At 36.4% G+C, this 16,604-nt stretch overlaps 1 protein-coding gene across 1 annotated transcript in view; it reads right to left on the bottom strand.

The window, feature by feature from the left end:
* Positions 1–825: 825 nt before the first annotated feature.
* The window catches only part of MARCH6 (membrane-associated ring finger (C3HC4) 6, E3 ubiquitin protein ligase), a 44,047-nt gene continuing 28,268 nt past the window's right edge, over positions 826–16,604 (bottom strand). The window contains exons 17-25 of the mRNA XM_008949752.1: positions 15,874–16,011; positions 13,915–14,116; positions 10,630–10,699; positions 9,673–9,854; positions 8,323–8,457; positions 6,139–6,228; positions 4,602–4,734; positions 3,520–3,655; positions 826–1,533 (exon numbers count right to left, since the gene is read on the bottom strand). Of these exons, the coding sequence (XP_008948000.1) occupies positions 1,443–1,533; positions 3,520–3,655; positions 4,602–4,734; positions 6,139–6,228; positions 8,323–8,457; positions 9,673–9,854; positions 10,630–10,699; positions 13,915–14,116; positions 15,874–16,011 (1,177 nt within the window). The 3' untranslated portion in view covers positions 826–1,442. The remainder of the gene's footprint in view (positions 1,534–3,519; positions 3,656–4,601; positions 4,735–6,138; positions 6,229–8,322; positions 8,458–9,672; positions 9,855–10,629; positions 10,700–13,914; positions 14,117–15,873; positions 16,012–16,604) is intronic.

Consider the following 16,604-nt stretch of genomic DNA (forward strand, 5'->3'; position numbering starts at 1 on the left):
CATTTATTCTAGGAAAGATATTGCAATTAAGCATGTGATTTGATGCTGCTTAAAGCTTTGCGATACTGTTATGTATTTTCTTTAAAATATCTACATACCCCCCCACCCCAAACATTACTGCAAAAGAACTCTATCTATAGAAATAACACAGACTTGATTTGGTGGCTCTTGTTTGACCATGTCCCTGCAAAGAAATCTGCTAAGTTTCCCTTGCCTGTGTTTAATAGCATATGTATTTCCCTGCCCCACAGGCAATAAATGGTATATGCTGAATCACCTCCTTAAGTATTTCCATAAAAATTCATAGTGACCAATCTGAAAGAAAAGAGATTTTCTGTTGTTGTTGGGGGGGGTCTTTTTTTTTTTTTTTTTCCCAGAAGTAATTGTGCAATATAAAATTTGTACTACAGTTTGCAACTTCGGTAACTTGCAAAAAAAAAATTAAAAAAAAATCAAGCTCTTTAATTAAGGACCAGGTGAGAATATTGCTTACACTATGCTCTTTGTTTCTGTGCAAACACATCAGGTAAGGTTCATCCCTCCTCCTGAGGTCCTGAAAAATTCTATTACTGATAATAATTTGGTTACAATTTAAGTTGTGAACCTATCTAATTTTTCTTGGTACCTTTAAATGCTTCCATCACCTAGCCTTAGTAAATTTTTTACTTACTGTTTTAATTCAGCAAATCCTGATTCCCAAAGCCAACCTCCCACTCCCACCCCCCAAGCAGAAAAACCCAGCTGAGCGTCAACAAGTACATCTGAATTCTCAGAAGAGGAAATATTTTCTTGATTTAACAGCAACTGTACAATATTACAAACTCAGACACATGAAAAACGATCAGGCAATAGAAAAATGTACAACAGCTTTGGTGTTATACAAAATAATAAAAAAGACTTGACAGCAAGATACATAGTCCATTATGTTCTCACCATAGCCACTTCTTTGCTGACTGTAAGACAGTTGTTTACTTTTGATATTCTCTGTGTGGCCTTTCCACTCATGAAAAATCATACTGTATTACTACAATAAGAAGTTATGAACACCATAAAGTAAGCTCTGAATTTTATAAAAACATCTTGCCTGTTCACACTATTGCTTTGTGGCACATTTTCAACAGAACAGCAGTCCAAAATAAAGTGACAACTAGATTTAATAAATTAATATACTTTTTGAAGATGTACAATGCACATTCTTTTTAATCCAAGGTTTTAGGGCATCGGGATACTTCTATTTACACATATACAGACCTCAGACAGCGTTGATAACATCAGAGAACACAGATAAGGAACGAAGCCTTAACTGCTATCTGGATGCTATGAAGAGAAGCCAAAACACTGCTGAGAGTATTATTGGGAGAGATATCCAAAGACTGAGACAAGTCTATGAAAAAAATGGCATGTAAAGGCAAAGGGAAGGTCAAGATGTTTAATATGACCATCTATTCTTGTGAAGACTGAGGTGGAGCTGTTGATGTGCCTTGTTTACCAGACTTCCGTTCATAATTCACAAGCCGTTGCCCAACAAGGTACCTGGCATTACAGTAAGAACAATGAGAAATTAACACGTTAATACAATTCTGTAACACAAACCCACTTTATCTCCTTTGCTGCAGAAGTCCTCTTCTCATTTTACTAAAAGTTACTCTACAAGTGATCCCTCCCCATGCCCCTCCCCCATTAATGGTCTTCAACCCTCCTCATCTTTTTTCTCCAAATGCAAGCACTTCAGAAGGGAATACAGGCATTGTGGGTGTTTGTTTAACTTGGGCAGTCATACAGCTCAGACTGATATAACCTGAATGAAGATATGAAATATGAAAGTGTGTTTGTATTATTTACATAGCTAGCCTTTTTGCTGGATGATACTTTTAAGAGGATCTTTGCAGTGTGTGTTTGAGCCACTTCCACTTGCACATCTGGAACAACTCGGATATAGAACTAAATGAGAGTGCTAATGAGGTTCTAAATCCAAAAAAGATTCTGCCACAATACAGAACATGAATTGAGCAAAAGAGTCTCAGCTCATATATTCAGTGTAAACAACCTCAGTTGAAAAAAGTAAGTCTTGTAAAGGAAGAATTTTCTGCAGCTCAGTCTCTCTTAAAGGAAGAGAAGACAGCATAATATTACTCCATGTCAGGCCTAAGGGCTGAGAGATTCCTTTATTTAAATTCTCTATCAACATCTCATCACCTTTGCAGTTTTCCTACCTTTCACATTATCCCTTACTTCCTCTGTATCACAGTAGTTCCAAACTCCTGCTTTTTGCCGCCTACACTCCTTGCCATGCTCTCTATTTACACCGTAGTTCTACGCGTGGAAGAGCCATATACGCCTATGAATTCCTCCCCCAAAACTTGCAATTTCCTTTAGAAAACTTTTCACCAGTGCTCCATTTCTATTGGTACCACACCCAAATGAACATCACCTATTTTTTGTGCATTTAGAACGTCACCAAAACTTGCGCATGCTTTTAAAGTTCTATGAAAGATTTACTCAAGCATATTTCTAAACCATGAAACTGTACTGGCTAGCACAAAGGTTTGCCTGCTTCCTGAAATGGATGGAAATGGAATACATTGATCTGCTGAGAGTTTAATTTAGTTACAACTCTCTTACTATTTCTAGATACTATTAATTTCACATTTACACCAAGCACTTAATGATCAGTCACTTCCTAACATTTAAGATTCAAAGAAGTCTATTTTAGTCTATTTGACTCTTTTTGAAGTCAGTGGAAAGGAAAACTGTTCTAGGACATGAACACAACAAACCCATTTATTCCTTTTCGGTACAAAGGAAGTCTAAGAAGGCTAGTTGCTGGGGTCCAAAACTTATTTTTCGAAGTAATCAACACATAAGGTAATTAGGGTAACAAAAAAAAGCACTAATAAGGATAACAAAAAAGCTCTTAGAAACTAAGCAGAATTACCAGAAAAAAAAAAAAAAAAAAAAACACACACTAGGAAAATTAATATTTTCTCAGGCATCTGAGTGATACAAAGTAATAATTACCCAAATCATCAGAAAACAGTACAAAGCTTGATAAGGACATACTATCAAATCAACTGAATGGTCTTTAACAGGTTAATTGGACTAACAAGTAGAAAGAGTAAGAAAGATATGCAGAAAAGGTTGGAGAAAGTTTTATAAGCAGCAGATTGAGACATGATTTTTACTTTCAGATATGTCACAATTACTACATTCCCTTGCCCTTCAAGACTGCCCAGGGGGACAGAAAGAAGCAATCAGCTTCATTTGTGGTAAAACACATTGGAGTTGGACATAGGGGAGAGTCTTCTATTTATAAAGACAGCCTGTTCCCATGTTTGTTTAGCTGAACCACAGGAAGAACATTTGCCAAAAACAGTTTAGGTCTGCCTCAGAGGGTCATTCATCTCCAAAGCTTCTCAAAATCCCTTTCAGCCCTAAGTATCTACAACACCTGAATTCAATCTCAAGCTGTTATCACAATTTGAAGTGGAAAAAATTAAACCCCCCACACTATATACTCACTTGTCATTTTTAATATGTTCATAAAGGCGCTTGAACTGGCGGACTTGGAAGGAGAGAATTCCCATCAAAACCACCACCATAAGCAGAAAAGGATAAATCCGTCGCTGAACCAGGTTTTGCATTTCAGCAGTAACTCCTACAAGACAAGACAGCCCTCACATGAGCTAAGATTTCTCAAGTAACTCAGGCATTTCTGCTCCTGTACCCACTTCTATAATTTTTGTTATACTGTAACTTCAGGAGAAGGGCTGTGAAATAAACAAACCATCCATTTATCTCAGAGAGCAAACCTGACAGCTGCTGTTCTTTTGCATCTGAAGTCAGAAGTTTTCCATTAACACAGCGAAAACTCCCAGTAAAAGAATTTGGCATATCAGTTCTTCTTGCATATTGACTGCTGTATACCTCATACCAGAAAAAAGTTGACACTTTAAAAATCTGCATTCAAGTGAGAGGCTGAAGAATCAAATGGGACTTCTTGAACATGTTAATGTCAAAACTAACTAGCAAAATACAACTGTTGATGGAAAAGCACATCTACCCTGCTTCTAATAAAATTATTTCCCTCAGCTATAAGGGGATAGGAAAGTCTGAAAAAATAGACTACATTTACAATTTACATTTTAATACTGAATGAAAACCTTAAAACAAAAGCAGTATTTGAGCCTGTTCTAAGCTTCCTTTAGAGGCTGACAAATAGATAAGATGTCCTCAGCTCAGTAATAGCTCCTAAAGAGAGACCAAAATGAAAGGCTGATAGCCCAAAGAAGAAATTAATGATCCCTTTCCCAGACTAGGTAGGTATCTAAACATTTCTGCTGTTCCATATGATGCAGTCCCATACTCTTGATGTATTCTGCACTTAGTTTATTAAAAAGCCAGTCAAAGTATTTTATTTCTCAAAAAAATCCCAAACTTTGAAAATGACACAACAATCCTTAAGCTTTTACATTTGCTGGCAGAAGCAGGGTTTTTTTGGTGCCATTTTTACAAACAATCAAGAGCTTGAAGTTGTATTCCCACAGATCTCTCTCCATTGCTGTGGGCGGCCGGAGGAGGAAGAGGTTCTGGCTGATACGCACCTAGCAAGGGCACCACTCCAGAAGCTATGACGTACGGCACGCAGAGGGAGAGCAGCAGGACAGAGATTACGGGTGCCGCCAGCTTACGGATGATGAAGTGCAAATCAATGTTACGAATTCCATTTGCATATACCTAAGAACAAGTGAGAAGTAGAATGGATTAATCAACAAAGCCATGCTTGGTGCCTACAGCAATAATTACAAGGTTTTACACAACTGTTTTTATGATAGGAAACAGGTGTTCCCAACTTGAGAAGAAAACCGTAATGGCCACAGCTGAAAAAGAAAATAACTGTGCCCGCCCTCATCATTAGGGTTTGGAGGAAATAATTTAAGTAGTGCCAAGGAGAGCACCTTTATCTGGAACAGTGTTGTGATTTGGCTGCATAAGTGCAACCAGCTGAAAGGTTATTAAATTGAGCGGTAGCTGGTGGTTTTGTGGGTGACCTGGGGTTGCTTCAGCTGTCCACTTTCTGAAAGAGGATCCTATGTATGCTAACAGAGTAATGCTATTAAATTTGGTAGCAGAGGCAGAAAATAGGATCTAATTTTGTTGAGCAGACCAGAGCATGTGCACATGCCTGAAGTCTGTGCCTGAAGACAGGGCCTCCACAATTCCTGCGTTTCTGCAGCTACTATCAGGAACTAAGGTCTCAAGATGACTAAAGTAATCACAGGGGAAAAAAAAACAATTTCAAACAGCTACCACAAACAGCTAGACAATGGCCTCTGCCCCACAGCCTGGATGTAACCATTTCTAATAACAGCTCAGAAGAGTGTGTGCATAACGAACAGGCCCAGGGAGAGCGTTCAAAATGGAAGGAAGAGCCATGGTATACATCAAAAACCACTCACAGAACTAAGACTACATTTCTCCAGTGTGACACGTGAAGTGGCCAGTAGCTGGTTTAATAACTAGGAGCTAAACTTAACAAAGAGAGGCACCTTTTGTACTGAGGTCAGGACATGCATCACTGCCATTACGTACAGTCTGGGGCTGAAAAGTTTCTTTCCAACAAACGATTCAGATACTACATTGAGATGACAAGTGTAGAACTTAAAAGGTTATCATCAAGATAAAAAAAAAAACCTGTCTGTCTTGCTTAACAATCAAAGAGGAATGGAAATGGTGTATTTCATAGGCACTCATCTAAGAATGAAGTAATGTCTGCAGCTCTGGAGAAGGCAGAAATTCTCTCAGGTGGTTCACATAAAAAATGTCCAGTATTTGGACACGTGAATTCATCTGAAGAAATAATGATGTTTCTCACCTTAATACAAAACTGATAAAATTGCATATATGTACATGCTGTATTTTCTTGATTTCAGATTTCTGAGGTTTATTTCGTTATTGTGAAGGGTAGATTAATGTATTAGGCTATACAACAGAAAAAGATTCCATAAGACTAGTGGAATTTTACTTAGTTACTCAAATTACTCCACTGCTAAAACAGTAATTCTGTTTTCTGACTCACACATTCAAATAATGTTTACAAGGTATTATACAGATAATTTACATAGACAATTTTTTTCCTACCTGTTCAATAACAGTTTTCAGCCACCACTGGGGACCCATCAGTGTTATGGCAGCAATTATTTTGGCATGCAGAACTCCAAGGGCCCAGTCCTAAATTTGTGAAAATGGACTGTCAGCATGAACATATTTTTAAATAGTTTGACAACCAAAAGCTTTTAAAGTGACTTGTTAATATTACTTGTAAGTGAAAAGAGAATTACTTTTCTATTTACGTGGGACATTGTTTAAAAGAGGTGACGTCTTACACGAGCGGCTAAAAGGATGCGCCTCAAAATTTACTGACATTTAAAAATACTCAGCTGCCTGGAACCAGGAAAATCAGCTACTAGTATTAAACTAAAGGCAAATACAAAATAAAAGCACTACACTTAAAGCAAGAGACTAACATTCTAGTATAAAACTAATTAACACTGGTAACATTTATCTAGAAATAAGTTACTTTGATTCATTTAAAAAAGAAGAGACAAGATACAAAGATGCTCACACAAGTAAAGAAACAAGGGTGGGTTTTTTCTTATTTAAAATTTCAATTGTTCACAAAACCCTATCTGATAATGCTCTTCACTAAAGAATGCCATACTATTAAAAAAAAATATGTATGCTTTAACATATACCACAATTATTACGGCATGTAATTAAAAAAACCACTATATAACTACAGGTCTCTAGGAAACACTGCACATCATGAGTCAATCCTTTCTGCATTGCAGACATTTGTAAGAGTTTCTTCAATAAAATCTACCAAAAATGCAATGTAAAATACAGGCTGACAAGGCAGAGAATAAACAGCTACAGAACTGGCAAGATGTTTAGACATCACAGGTTAATTAACTTCCTTAAACTGCTGGTGAAATGTATTTTCTTTAGCCAATTATTTTGAAAGACAGGTTTTGTGAACATTTATTACCACAGATACATTCAAAAATTTAAAAACTTTTACTCTATTTGTAATATGTTAAAGTTGTTTTGTGGTTGCTCAGGCATATAGTCTTTGTATAACTCTGTTTTCTGTAAAAAATGTAAATTACTCTCAACTTCAATAGCTCCTTGTTTATTTTGAACAAGTCTCAAATCCCTCTAATCTGATATTTTGAGGAAGCTCGGCCACATGAAAATAAAATCCTTCAGTATCTTTAATTCCAAACTTTTAAATAACTAGCATGTAAAAATTAGGAATTTTTAGAATCTATAGCATTATAATTCTTTCTAAACTGTTTGGAAATCATGATCATCTACCACTGCAATCAAATGATGTCTTGACTTACTAGTAATTTACTTAGACACTTCCAAAGTATACTTGTATTATAAAATAATGGAATAAATTAGCAGTAAAATTCTTCTCTGTATTATGGCTTTCAAACATTTGGATACTGAGAGTAAATGAAAGCTTGTTTGTGGGCAGCTTAAAAAAAAAAAAAAAAAAAATCACTATCCCTAAATACTTCCCTGTTATTTAGTAATCAGCATTCTAGATCTTTTGGGTTATGGTTCCCTTTGTTAGGGTGTTTGACTTTGAAGTTCTTTTTCGCAATTCATTTTAAGTGATGTGAGCATTTTTCACTCAATCCACTGTACCTTCATTTCTTCCATAAACTTGCAGGGAAAAAAAAGTTTGCACTCCCTTAACCTGTGAGACTTGACTGAAAAAAACCAAAACACTACTACCTTAAAAACTTGTATTAATGATTTGACATCTCAGCCCCAAACCAGAATGATCCTAAAGCATATAAAATTCTATGCAGAGTGTGTATCATCACTGAATTAAAACCTTGTATGTAAAAAAATTCAGCTGAACCTTTTGCTGTATAACTGGGCAGAAAGCTTTCCAGAAAGGTCAGACAGCAGATGTATGTCTGTGCTTAGCTGCAGACCGCTGTACTAACTGCTGTACATAACTTTACAATTATGCTACTGAAAAAATGTGTCTGTCTGATCACTGAAATGCAAAGATCCTCTGATGTCATCCCACAAAGTTCAGCACTTCATACCCAGAACTTGTAAGCATATCCTTTTGTTTTGAATAATGCTCACATCCAAGCTGGCTGTCTTCTCTGCCACATAGAAATACACTTATGGAAAACGCTCTGAGGCACCAAACCAACATGAAACAAGAACTCCAAGACTCCTTACTTCTAAGTAAAGAAATGTCTCAACAGCAGCAGGACAAAAATCGGAGCAACTGACCTGCCAAGGATAGAAAAGAGGTGTTTGATCCAAAGGAACTCTTAAAGGTGCAACAATGACCAGCTCAAACAGAAGACCAAGCAAAAGTGGAACCACGCCAGCTAGCAGTATAGCCACTATTAATGTCTTCATTATCTTTAAAAAAAAAAAGACATCTAATTAATACATCTATCAGAGGATCCATTTTGTTTAAACTTCAAAATACAACAAACAACTCAAACAGATAACATTGGAGAAAAAAAAAGCTACAGACCTTTAATTCATACATATACACACTTAGAAATAGTTGTTATTAAATATATAGTTTTCTAATGAAAATTTTCAAGATTCAGTCCTATCCCCCTCCAGAAAGAGGCATGACTGTGACTACTAATGGTGTCCATATAGTTTTAAAGCATAAAACCAGCTTTCACTCTTATCAGTAGGGAATACTATCCAATGGCACTTCATTATATTGAGTACTCTTCTGCGTTGGAAAATTAGATGAGAATCTTTCCAAATCTGCTGATTTTTCTCTAGTGAAAACCAAACCTTGAAGATTCACTCATTGTGGAATATTTCAAACTTAAAAATAAAAGACGCAGAATACCATGCTTCAATCTTTCTTTGTTCCAGAATTCTATTAATCTACATACATAACCCAAAAATCAGAAACAAAATTAGTCTTACTTAATATAGCAGGAGGATGGACAGAGGACAAGTAGAGCATTACATTTTAAATGTGAATTTTCTTAAACAAACTTAAAATTTCCTAAATGAAAACAATGGGTAAAGTGGCAATAAATGAAATACACACTTACACTACTTGTCTATCTGTAATGGTCCAATAAGCACACAGGCATGCCTATCACAAGATACCACTTATGCTACGAATGTTTAAAATCACTATACTTAGGCAGGAAATCCACTACAGAAATCCTCAAAACCAAGATAAAAAGGTAGGATATGGATTTTTTGCCATGGTTAGAATCTAAACTCCTGGTAATAAAAAAAAGGATATTTTCTTTAAATATATTGATTTGAATAACACAAAGATTTGACAAATCACAAAGAGCTTTCTGAAAATATGCATCAAAGTACTCTGTAGAGACACATCACTATCAGTTTTACTAGGCTTTTTAATTTGATAGTGTCAGGTTGCTGAATCAGTAATAGTTAAGCTTCTGATGGTATTTGACAACACAAATGTATTTGAGGGCACATCACATATAGGAGAATATAATTTTAAAGGAATATGGAAAAACATACACGTATATGTAAACATATAAATACAAACTTATTTACATTAATTGCTTAAGATTGTGCTAAATGGCTTTCAAAAATGCAGTACATTTTTTTCTCTGGACTCACCATGAGAGACCATTCTTTGACCTTCTGAAAAATGACCCTGCGACCCTGTGGCATCCAGGCGACCAGCACGGTCACTGCTCGGATCGTCAGCCAGCACACGTACAGGCCGCAGGCAGCTGTGTACAGCTCATGGATCTTGGCAGCCCCCGTCCAGAATGACATTAGCCACCGGCCAGCAAATACTGAAAACACAAACACTCTTAAATAGAGTAAACCGTTTTGATGTATTAAGGGAGGATGACTACTAAAAGAATACTCAAATTTATTGTTAACTATCAATGCACAAATAGTATCCAGCATAAACCAATATTTTTGTACTATACTCATAAGGCACAAATGCAGGAAGCACTATGGAAATAGTTACATGGATGTTGCCAAATATGCAGGTAGAATTATTTTTTTTTCCCTAAAATGACATGGTACTACAGTAGTCAGGTTATAAAATTCCAATGAATTTACATGTCTTAAATTATTACAAATTATTTTAAAGCCCATACAAAGTTCTTTGATTTGTAATATGAATGGGAAGTGTCATGTGTATTACTTCAAAGTCTCCTAGTGACCTGTCATGATGACACCTCCAGGATATGTAATTAAAGAAAATACTGCAGAAGATGTGGTAACAACCTATATATTTTCCTTCTCTAAATGGTTAAGCAGGTGCAAGAGTTTAATTCTTTTTCTCTCAATACTACTACAGAGATTGTCTCAGCATCTGGTGCTCTGTTTTTAAAAGAAAATTATTCTACAACAAGACAAAGGAAATGGCAATCTCTGTCATTTAAACACAATTCTTATCACTATCATTTAGGTTTTCCATTATTACAATTTGATGATGTACTATTAAAAATGAGGCAATTTACCATGCATTCTCCTTTTAACTTGAAACAATGGCCATTGTTGAGCATGGCACCATGCTAAGTTTTTTTAATTGCAGTTTTACAGTAATAGACTTACCTGGTAAGGTAAGGCAGATAAGACTAGCAATCAGTAACGTTATGCACATGAAAACAATCAAAAGAAATATCTGAAAGAGGAAAAAAAGAGAAACTGTTTATAAGAAAGTTACTTAAAAAAAAGCATAAAAAAAGATGTGTCATCCTAGAAAGGCAGCTAAACTAGGATGTTCAGATGCCACCTGCGTTTCCCTGTATACATAGATGAGCAATAAGAACCCCCCCAGCACATGCAGCACACTACGGTGGTGTGCACCTCTCCATCAGCTGGCACCAGAGTACAAATTAACACCCCAGGCCAGCACGACTGACGCTCTTTGTTATGCTGCATTAAAAAAAGATCTCTCTATTCCTGTACAGAGCAGCACAACTCTCAATGAACACTGAAAAGTTTCTAGCTCTGCATGATAGATAAGTAAGCGTGGTTTTATAGTAAGGAAAACCTTTCTAAGAAAGTTCTTCCAGATGGCCTCAAGTTTATGGGACCAGCAGCTGACAGCAGCGCTGGTGGCTTCTTACTCACGTTCCTATCTTACCACACCAATCTCATGCACTTGACTTTTTAAAATATTTGAGTATCTCAAGCCCTATGCACTATGAAGTTCTTCACTAATCACCAAAGCCACAGAACAAGCAAGGTTACTGTGGGAAAACTAGCACTTTAGCCTAACAGACTACTGAGAAAAAGTTAAATCTGTAACACATTTTTCTTCATGAGTCTTCTGGGGACAATCTCATCAACAGGTTAGAATCTTCAACACTACCTAAAGGAAGGAAAATCTTGTTTTTTTGTAAACATTAGCCTGTGTGAAGAGGGATGATTCCACAACACTCCAGTACTTGCCAGGTGACAGCCACATACCCTTTTCCACACAGAATACTCTTTGGGGTTAGGGAACCCTCGTGACAGAAAGTAGAAAATCAGAGTAGCTGACAAGTGGTCTGCAGGCGAAAAAACTTCTCCACTGGTGCAGAATACACAGTGTGACCTGCTTAGAACCAATACTGACTTAATAGTTACTTAGGGAATGCTAGGGAATAGTCAGCTCATGTGGGCATAAACACCACGTGAAGAACCAGAGGCTTTCCAATGCCATTCACATCTGCTTCCTGGATCAGTGGGCTAGAGGACGTACAAGAGGAAAAGCAGCTCTTGACTTGGACCTATACAATGCACAGACAGCTATTCACTCCTATCACAGAAGCACAAACAGCGACTGCAGTATATTCAGACTCAAAGATCTTGCAATGACAGCCCTCCTCTCTCCAAAGTCCACCACAATAATATTATCTCAAAAAAATGAACTAGCTAAAAAGAGGACATGTACTAAAACATATTGAAAATAGTCATCAAAAAGGAAAAATGCTCACAGGATACATATTTATATATATACACTGAAGTGAAGGTCTCGCACAGACCCAGAGTACCAATCATAAGACATTTTAAAAAAAGATTTCCCCAAAGTTGTCATACTAAATAGTAAAATAGAAATAGCTTCCAGAAGATATTTCCAGAAAATGTAAATAAATCCAGAAAGGGGAAAAAAAATATCCAAACAGAAAACAGATGAATTCCGGTAAGTGAAATTCAAAACTACATTAGGACAAGTCAAAAGGAATTTTAGAAATAACATATCAAGTCTTTGAAAAATAATGAAAAATTTATTTTTCTTGATTTTTTTTCAAAAGGTCCAACAATAAAGTAATATCACCTAAAAATCCTCAGAAGAAAGCCTGTCAGATTGTTTTGCAGGCTCTGCTGACAACTATGGATTATGAAAAGAAGGCTGAAAGAAGAAAAAGCAGTAGCAGGAAAGTTCAACAAATTCTACACATCAGCATTTCCTTTGGAGAGGCTTAGGGAGTTCCCTGCAAAAGAACCTTTGTTTAAAAAAGGAATGAGTGGGAAGAATTATCTAGATTGCCTGACAAAAATGCTGATAGGCTTTTATATAGAATAATGTAAAAAAGCATGATCTTTTAGTTTTGTTTGATATTAACAGTATGTACTTCTTTTTTTAAAAAAAAAAAACCAAAAGCATAATTTTACATGTTTATTTGTAACCGAAATAACATAAAGGATCAGTTCTTATTGCTTAAAATGTCTAGACAAAGGTAAGTAAGACCAGAAAAACCAGTCTTTGACAGACAAATAGGAAACTGCTTAGTTATTATCAACAGCTTAAGATCAGCACCCCAAATTATCAAAAGCTTACACTACATAATGGTTTGAGAGGGGCAGACTATTTCAGCACATGCCCTTATCCAGAGGTATCCACAAAACAAACACACACCAAACACGCAAAGGTAGTTCTAGAAAGGACTGAACAAGCCCCTGGGTTAACACACCCCTTCCTTGAAAGCAGCATTTCCACATTGCAGGTGTTACATATTGCCAGGTCCCAGTGAGAATCCACATGTAATTACCTCCTTAGCAGCCAAACAGGGAACTCATTTCAATTAACCTGACTGTCATCCCAGCAACTTCACATGAGCTTGACTTAGTCTAAGTGAAGATGTCATAAGTATCATACTTTCTTAAAAAAATAACACTATAAAATCTTATCTGAACTTTCCAATAGGTCTAATGAATGCCTTCTGCATGCTACTCCAGTTTTCAGTTTCCTGTTCCAGCTCACTGCTTGTATGTTCTAGCACAGGCGTCCCTGCTAAGAAGGGAAGATCGGAGCAACTGGCACGGACAGAAGGCCAGCACCCCTCCTGTCAGCAGGTAAGTGCAGATTTGTGCTAGATTAAATTGGTCTCAATCACAGCACTCTTTGACTTGCTGTTGTGACCGAACTGAGGTAGTAGCAGCTGCCACGAGAGGGGCAAGCTCATTCTGGTTCCCTTGCCTGCTCATCCCTGAGCTACCTCCTCCCACTGCTTCCTCTGCAACAGTGTTGTAGCTCATGCATTCCTGATAAAAGGTAAAACCAGCAGTGGAGGGAATTAACTGCCTCCTTGTCCCCTCAAAAGCTCTAACTTCAAAAAGGCAGAAGCTCAACAGTTGTAAAATCCTGAAATACTTAACAGATAATACAGAACATGTATGGGGGACCTATAAATAAAACGGTAATTGAAAGTCTTATGTTACAGGCTAAAAAAAGCTATATGCAAGAGTAACTGCAAGTCTACTTTTTAGAAAGATGCAAACTACAAAACCAAAACATGCTATCAGAAGTTAAGTGGTGGGCCATGCGGACCAAATCTTTCTTACAAAACCAATTTACACACCTTTTTAAACTGCCTTTCCCTTTTCTCTTAGTGATTTAAATATACCTACCCTGAGCGGGAACTTTAAAGGCCTGCGATAAGGCTGGAAACCCACAGGCCCTCCCTGCTGAAGTATGGCTTGATGGGCTGCATGAAGACCTTCTCCCACAACTGGAATGTTGTTGTTATTGCGAGCGTGCTGGTTGTTAGGCTGCTGGTTTGCATTGTTTTCATTCTCTTCCTGGTCACCAAGTAGATAAGAATGGAGATCCCTGTGATAATAAAAAAATTCTTCTTTTCTTTCTGTTTGATATGAATGAGAATCTTACAGATTGGCCTGCTCAGAATGAGTACAAGTTAGACTCCTGTAGAAGTTTTATACAAGTCTATGCTTACAGTTTATGCTGGCAGAATCTTGAAAAAGGAAAATAATCCATTTTCTGATAACATACACAATGTCATCCTAAACAAAGAATTCACAAGAAAAATGCTAATGTGGATGCAGATTAGGGCAGTGGGAACAGAGCCACAAAGAAATATCACTTATCTGTTTGACTGCTTTAAAAATAACATCTGGTATTAAAGTTGCTGTGCATATAAAAGGAAAATTGCATTGGTATTTCAGTTTCTGTAAGCAGGCAGCTTTGCTGACAGCTTTTACTTTACTGCTGCTAACAAGGACAGACCTGTACTGCTATAGACATGTTTTCAAAAGCACAGCCATCCAGAGTCTGTCAAGAAGATTGTAAAAGGTTCAAAGTATGTTCACAACTTTCTGAGACCATCAATCCTAGAAAGAGTCCATCTACTTTAAAAAGTATTCAGTTGATTTTTCCTGCATCATTAGCAAATAGATATTTGAGTCTGATTAAAAATACCCAAACCCAATATGAACATTTAGAAGTTAATTTTCCTCACCTTTAGAAGCATTTTTATCAGCAGTAAGATGCATGCAAATATTCTATTGGGAGACAGTGAAAATATTTTCACAGCAGTTTGCTTTTAAAGAAAAGCAGAGGAAAAGGTTTTGATCTTTGCTCAAGTGAAACTGCTGAAGAGATATTTCACAATTGCTCTTAACAGCTGCAACAGTGGAGAAAGAAAAGCCATTTCTATCATAATCTCTGAAATTCTCTCGTGTCATACCTGAGTACTACCAAAATACGGATAAACGCATTAAAAAAAAATCCAAAATGCAACTACAAGAATAGGGGTGGAGAGAGCCCTTACAAGAAGCTAAAATAAATACTTTGGATTGCAGTGGAAGAAAAAAAAAAAGTCTTTCATTTTCTCAGAGTCTCAGACATAATTTAGAAAAGAATGGATCTTCATCCTAATGGTGCTGCACTGGACAACCCACAATGAACAAGACAAGGTGGGAGAATGCCAATATACTTTGAAGACGAATTTAGAGAAACAAAATCCACCTTAACTTTTTCCTGACTAATTTAGCAAACAATACATGAACCAAAACATAATTTCAAGTGCTAGAACTCAGCCTGCCAGTCTGAGTTACAGAACCTTACTTTAGCTGACAAAAACAGTTTTATCCTTCTTTAGAGACTGAAATTTTAACTTTAAAGCCCCCAATTTACAGATATTCACTTCTTCAGCTTAATGTTCTAAATTTTCGTTTCCTTCTTATAGTAAGAAATGCAAGATGTGCACATGAATTTTACTTAGGAGACTCCTGGAAATGCTTTGCTGACACTTACCTCTAGTATTTCTATACAATAGGAAAATAAGAACCTGTTAGCTATAACTATAGTTTTGTGTTTTATTTTACTAACCAAACGTTCTAACAGTGTACAAGAAGAATTACTTGCCACATACTCGTCCCAAAGTAGGTACAACTAGTGCTTAGAAAATATTTCCATAGGAAATCACTACAGAAGTTTTCATCACGTATTTATCAGTAAAATAGCTATTAAAGCTACTTTTTAGGATAACTCTCTTAAAATGCTGCTTTCTTGTTAAAAAGCTAAGCTGGACACAATGCTTGTAGCTGATTTTGGCTTTCTGTACTTACAGCAAGTATCCAGCAGTAACAGTCCATGCTCGTACAAGACCTTTCAACCACTGTCTTGTATGTCCTTGTTCCAACAAAGCTGGAAGCACCACCTGAAGCAAAAGGAGCTCTAGGGAAAGTTCACTTACTGGAGCATCACTAGAAACAATGGGAAGAGAAGGAAGTCAAACATAAGGAACGTGGTGATAGTAATCTTTTACACTGAATCATATTAATACCAACACAATAAAAAAATATATTGGATGTCAACAAGAACGATTCTTTAGTTTTTGCAGACACCTTTCATACTCTGAACAGAAGTTCATGAGTGTTAATGCACTTCATCACACAAGAAAATTAAGAAAAAAATGTTGAGAAAGATTATGTCAGAGAATATTTGTTCTGCTATTTGCTTCTGTCATTGCCATTTCAACTATTATTTAGAAACAGATACATAATGTTATGACAAAAAAAATAGTTACAGAAAAACAACATGGCAGCGACTTCACTATCAAATAATTGAAGGGGAAAGTGTTTTGAGGGCACATAAAAAATCCAGTTACTATTATGGAAGTAATACAAAATGTCTTTTATTTTTCTTAGTAGCTTTTTATTTGACAAATTGTATGATGTATCCATATCCTTCATCTTTTTACTTTTCTAGAACCATGAAGTTTAGATTAACTGAAAGCAAACAAAACACATCAAAAACCGTCACATTAATGCTCAAAGAGCACAAATACATTTTTTAC

Source organism: Merops nubicus, unplaced genomic scaffold (genome assembly GCF_000691845.1).
Source record: "Merops nubicus isolate BGI_N331 unplaced genomic scaffold, ASM69184v1 scaffold571, whole genome shotgun sequence".
In the NCBI taxonomy this organism is placed as follows: domain Eukaryota; kingdom Metazoa; phylum Chordata; class Aves; order Coraciiformes; family Meropidae; genus Merops; species Merops nubicus.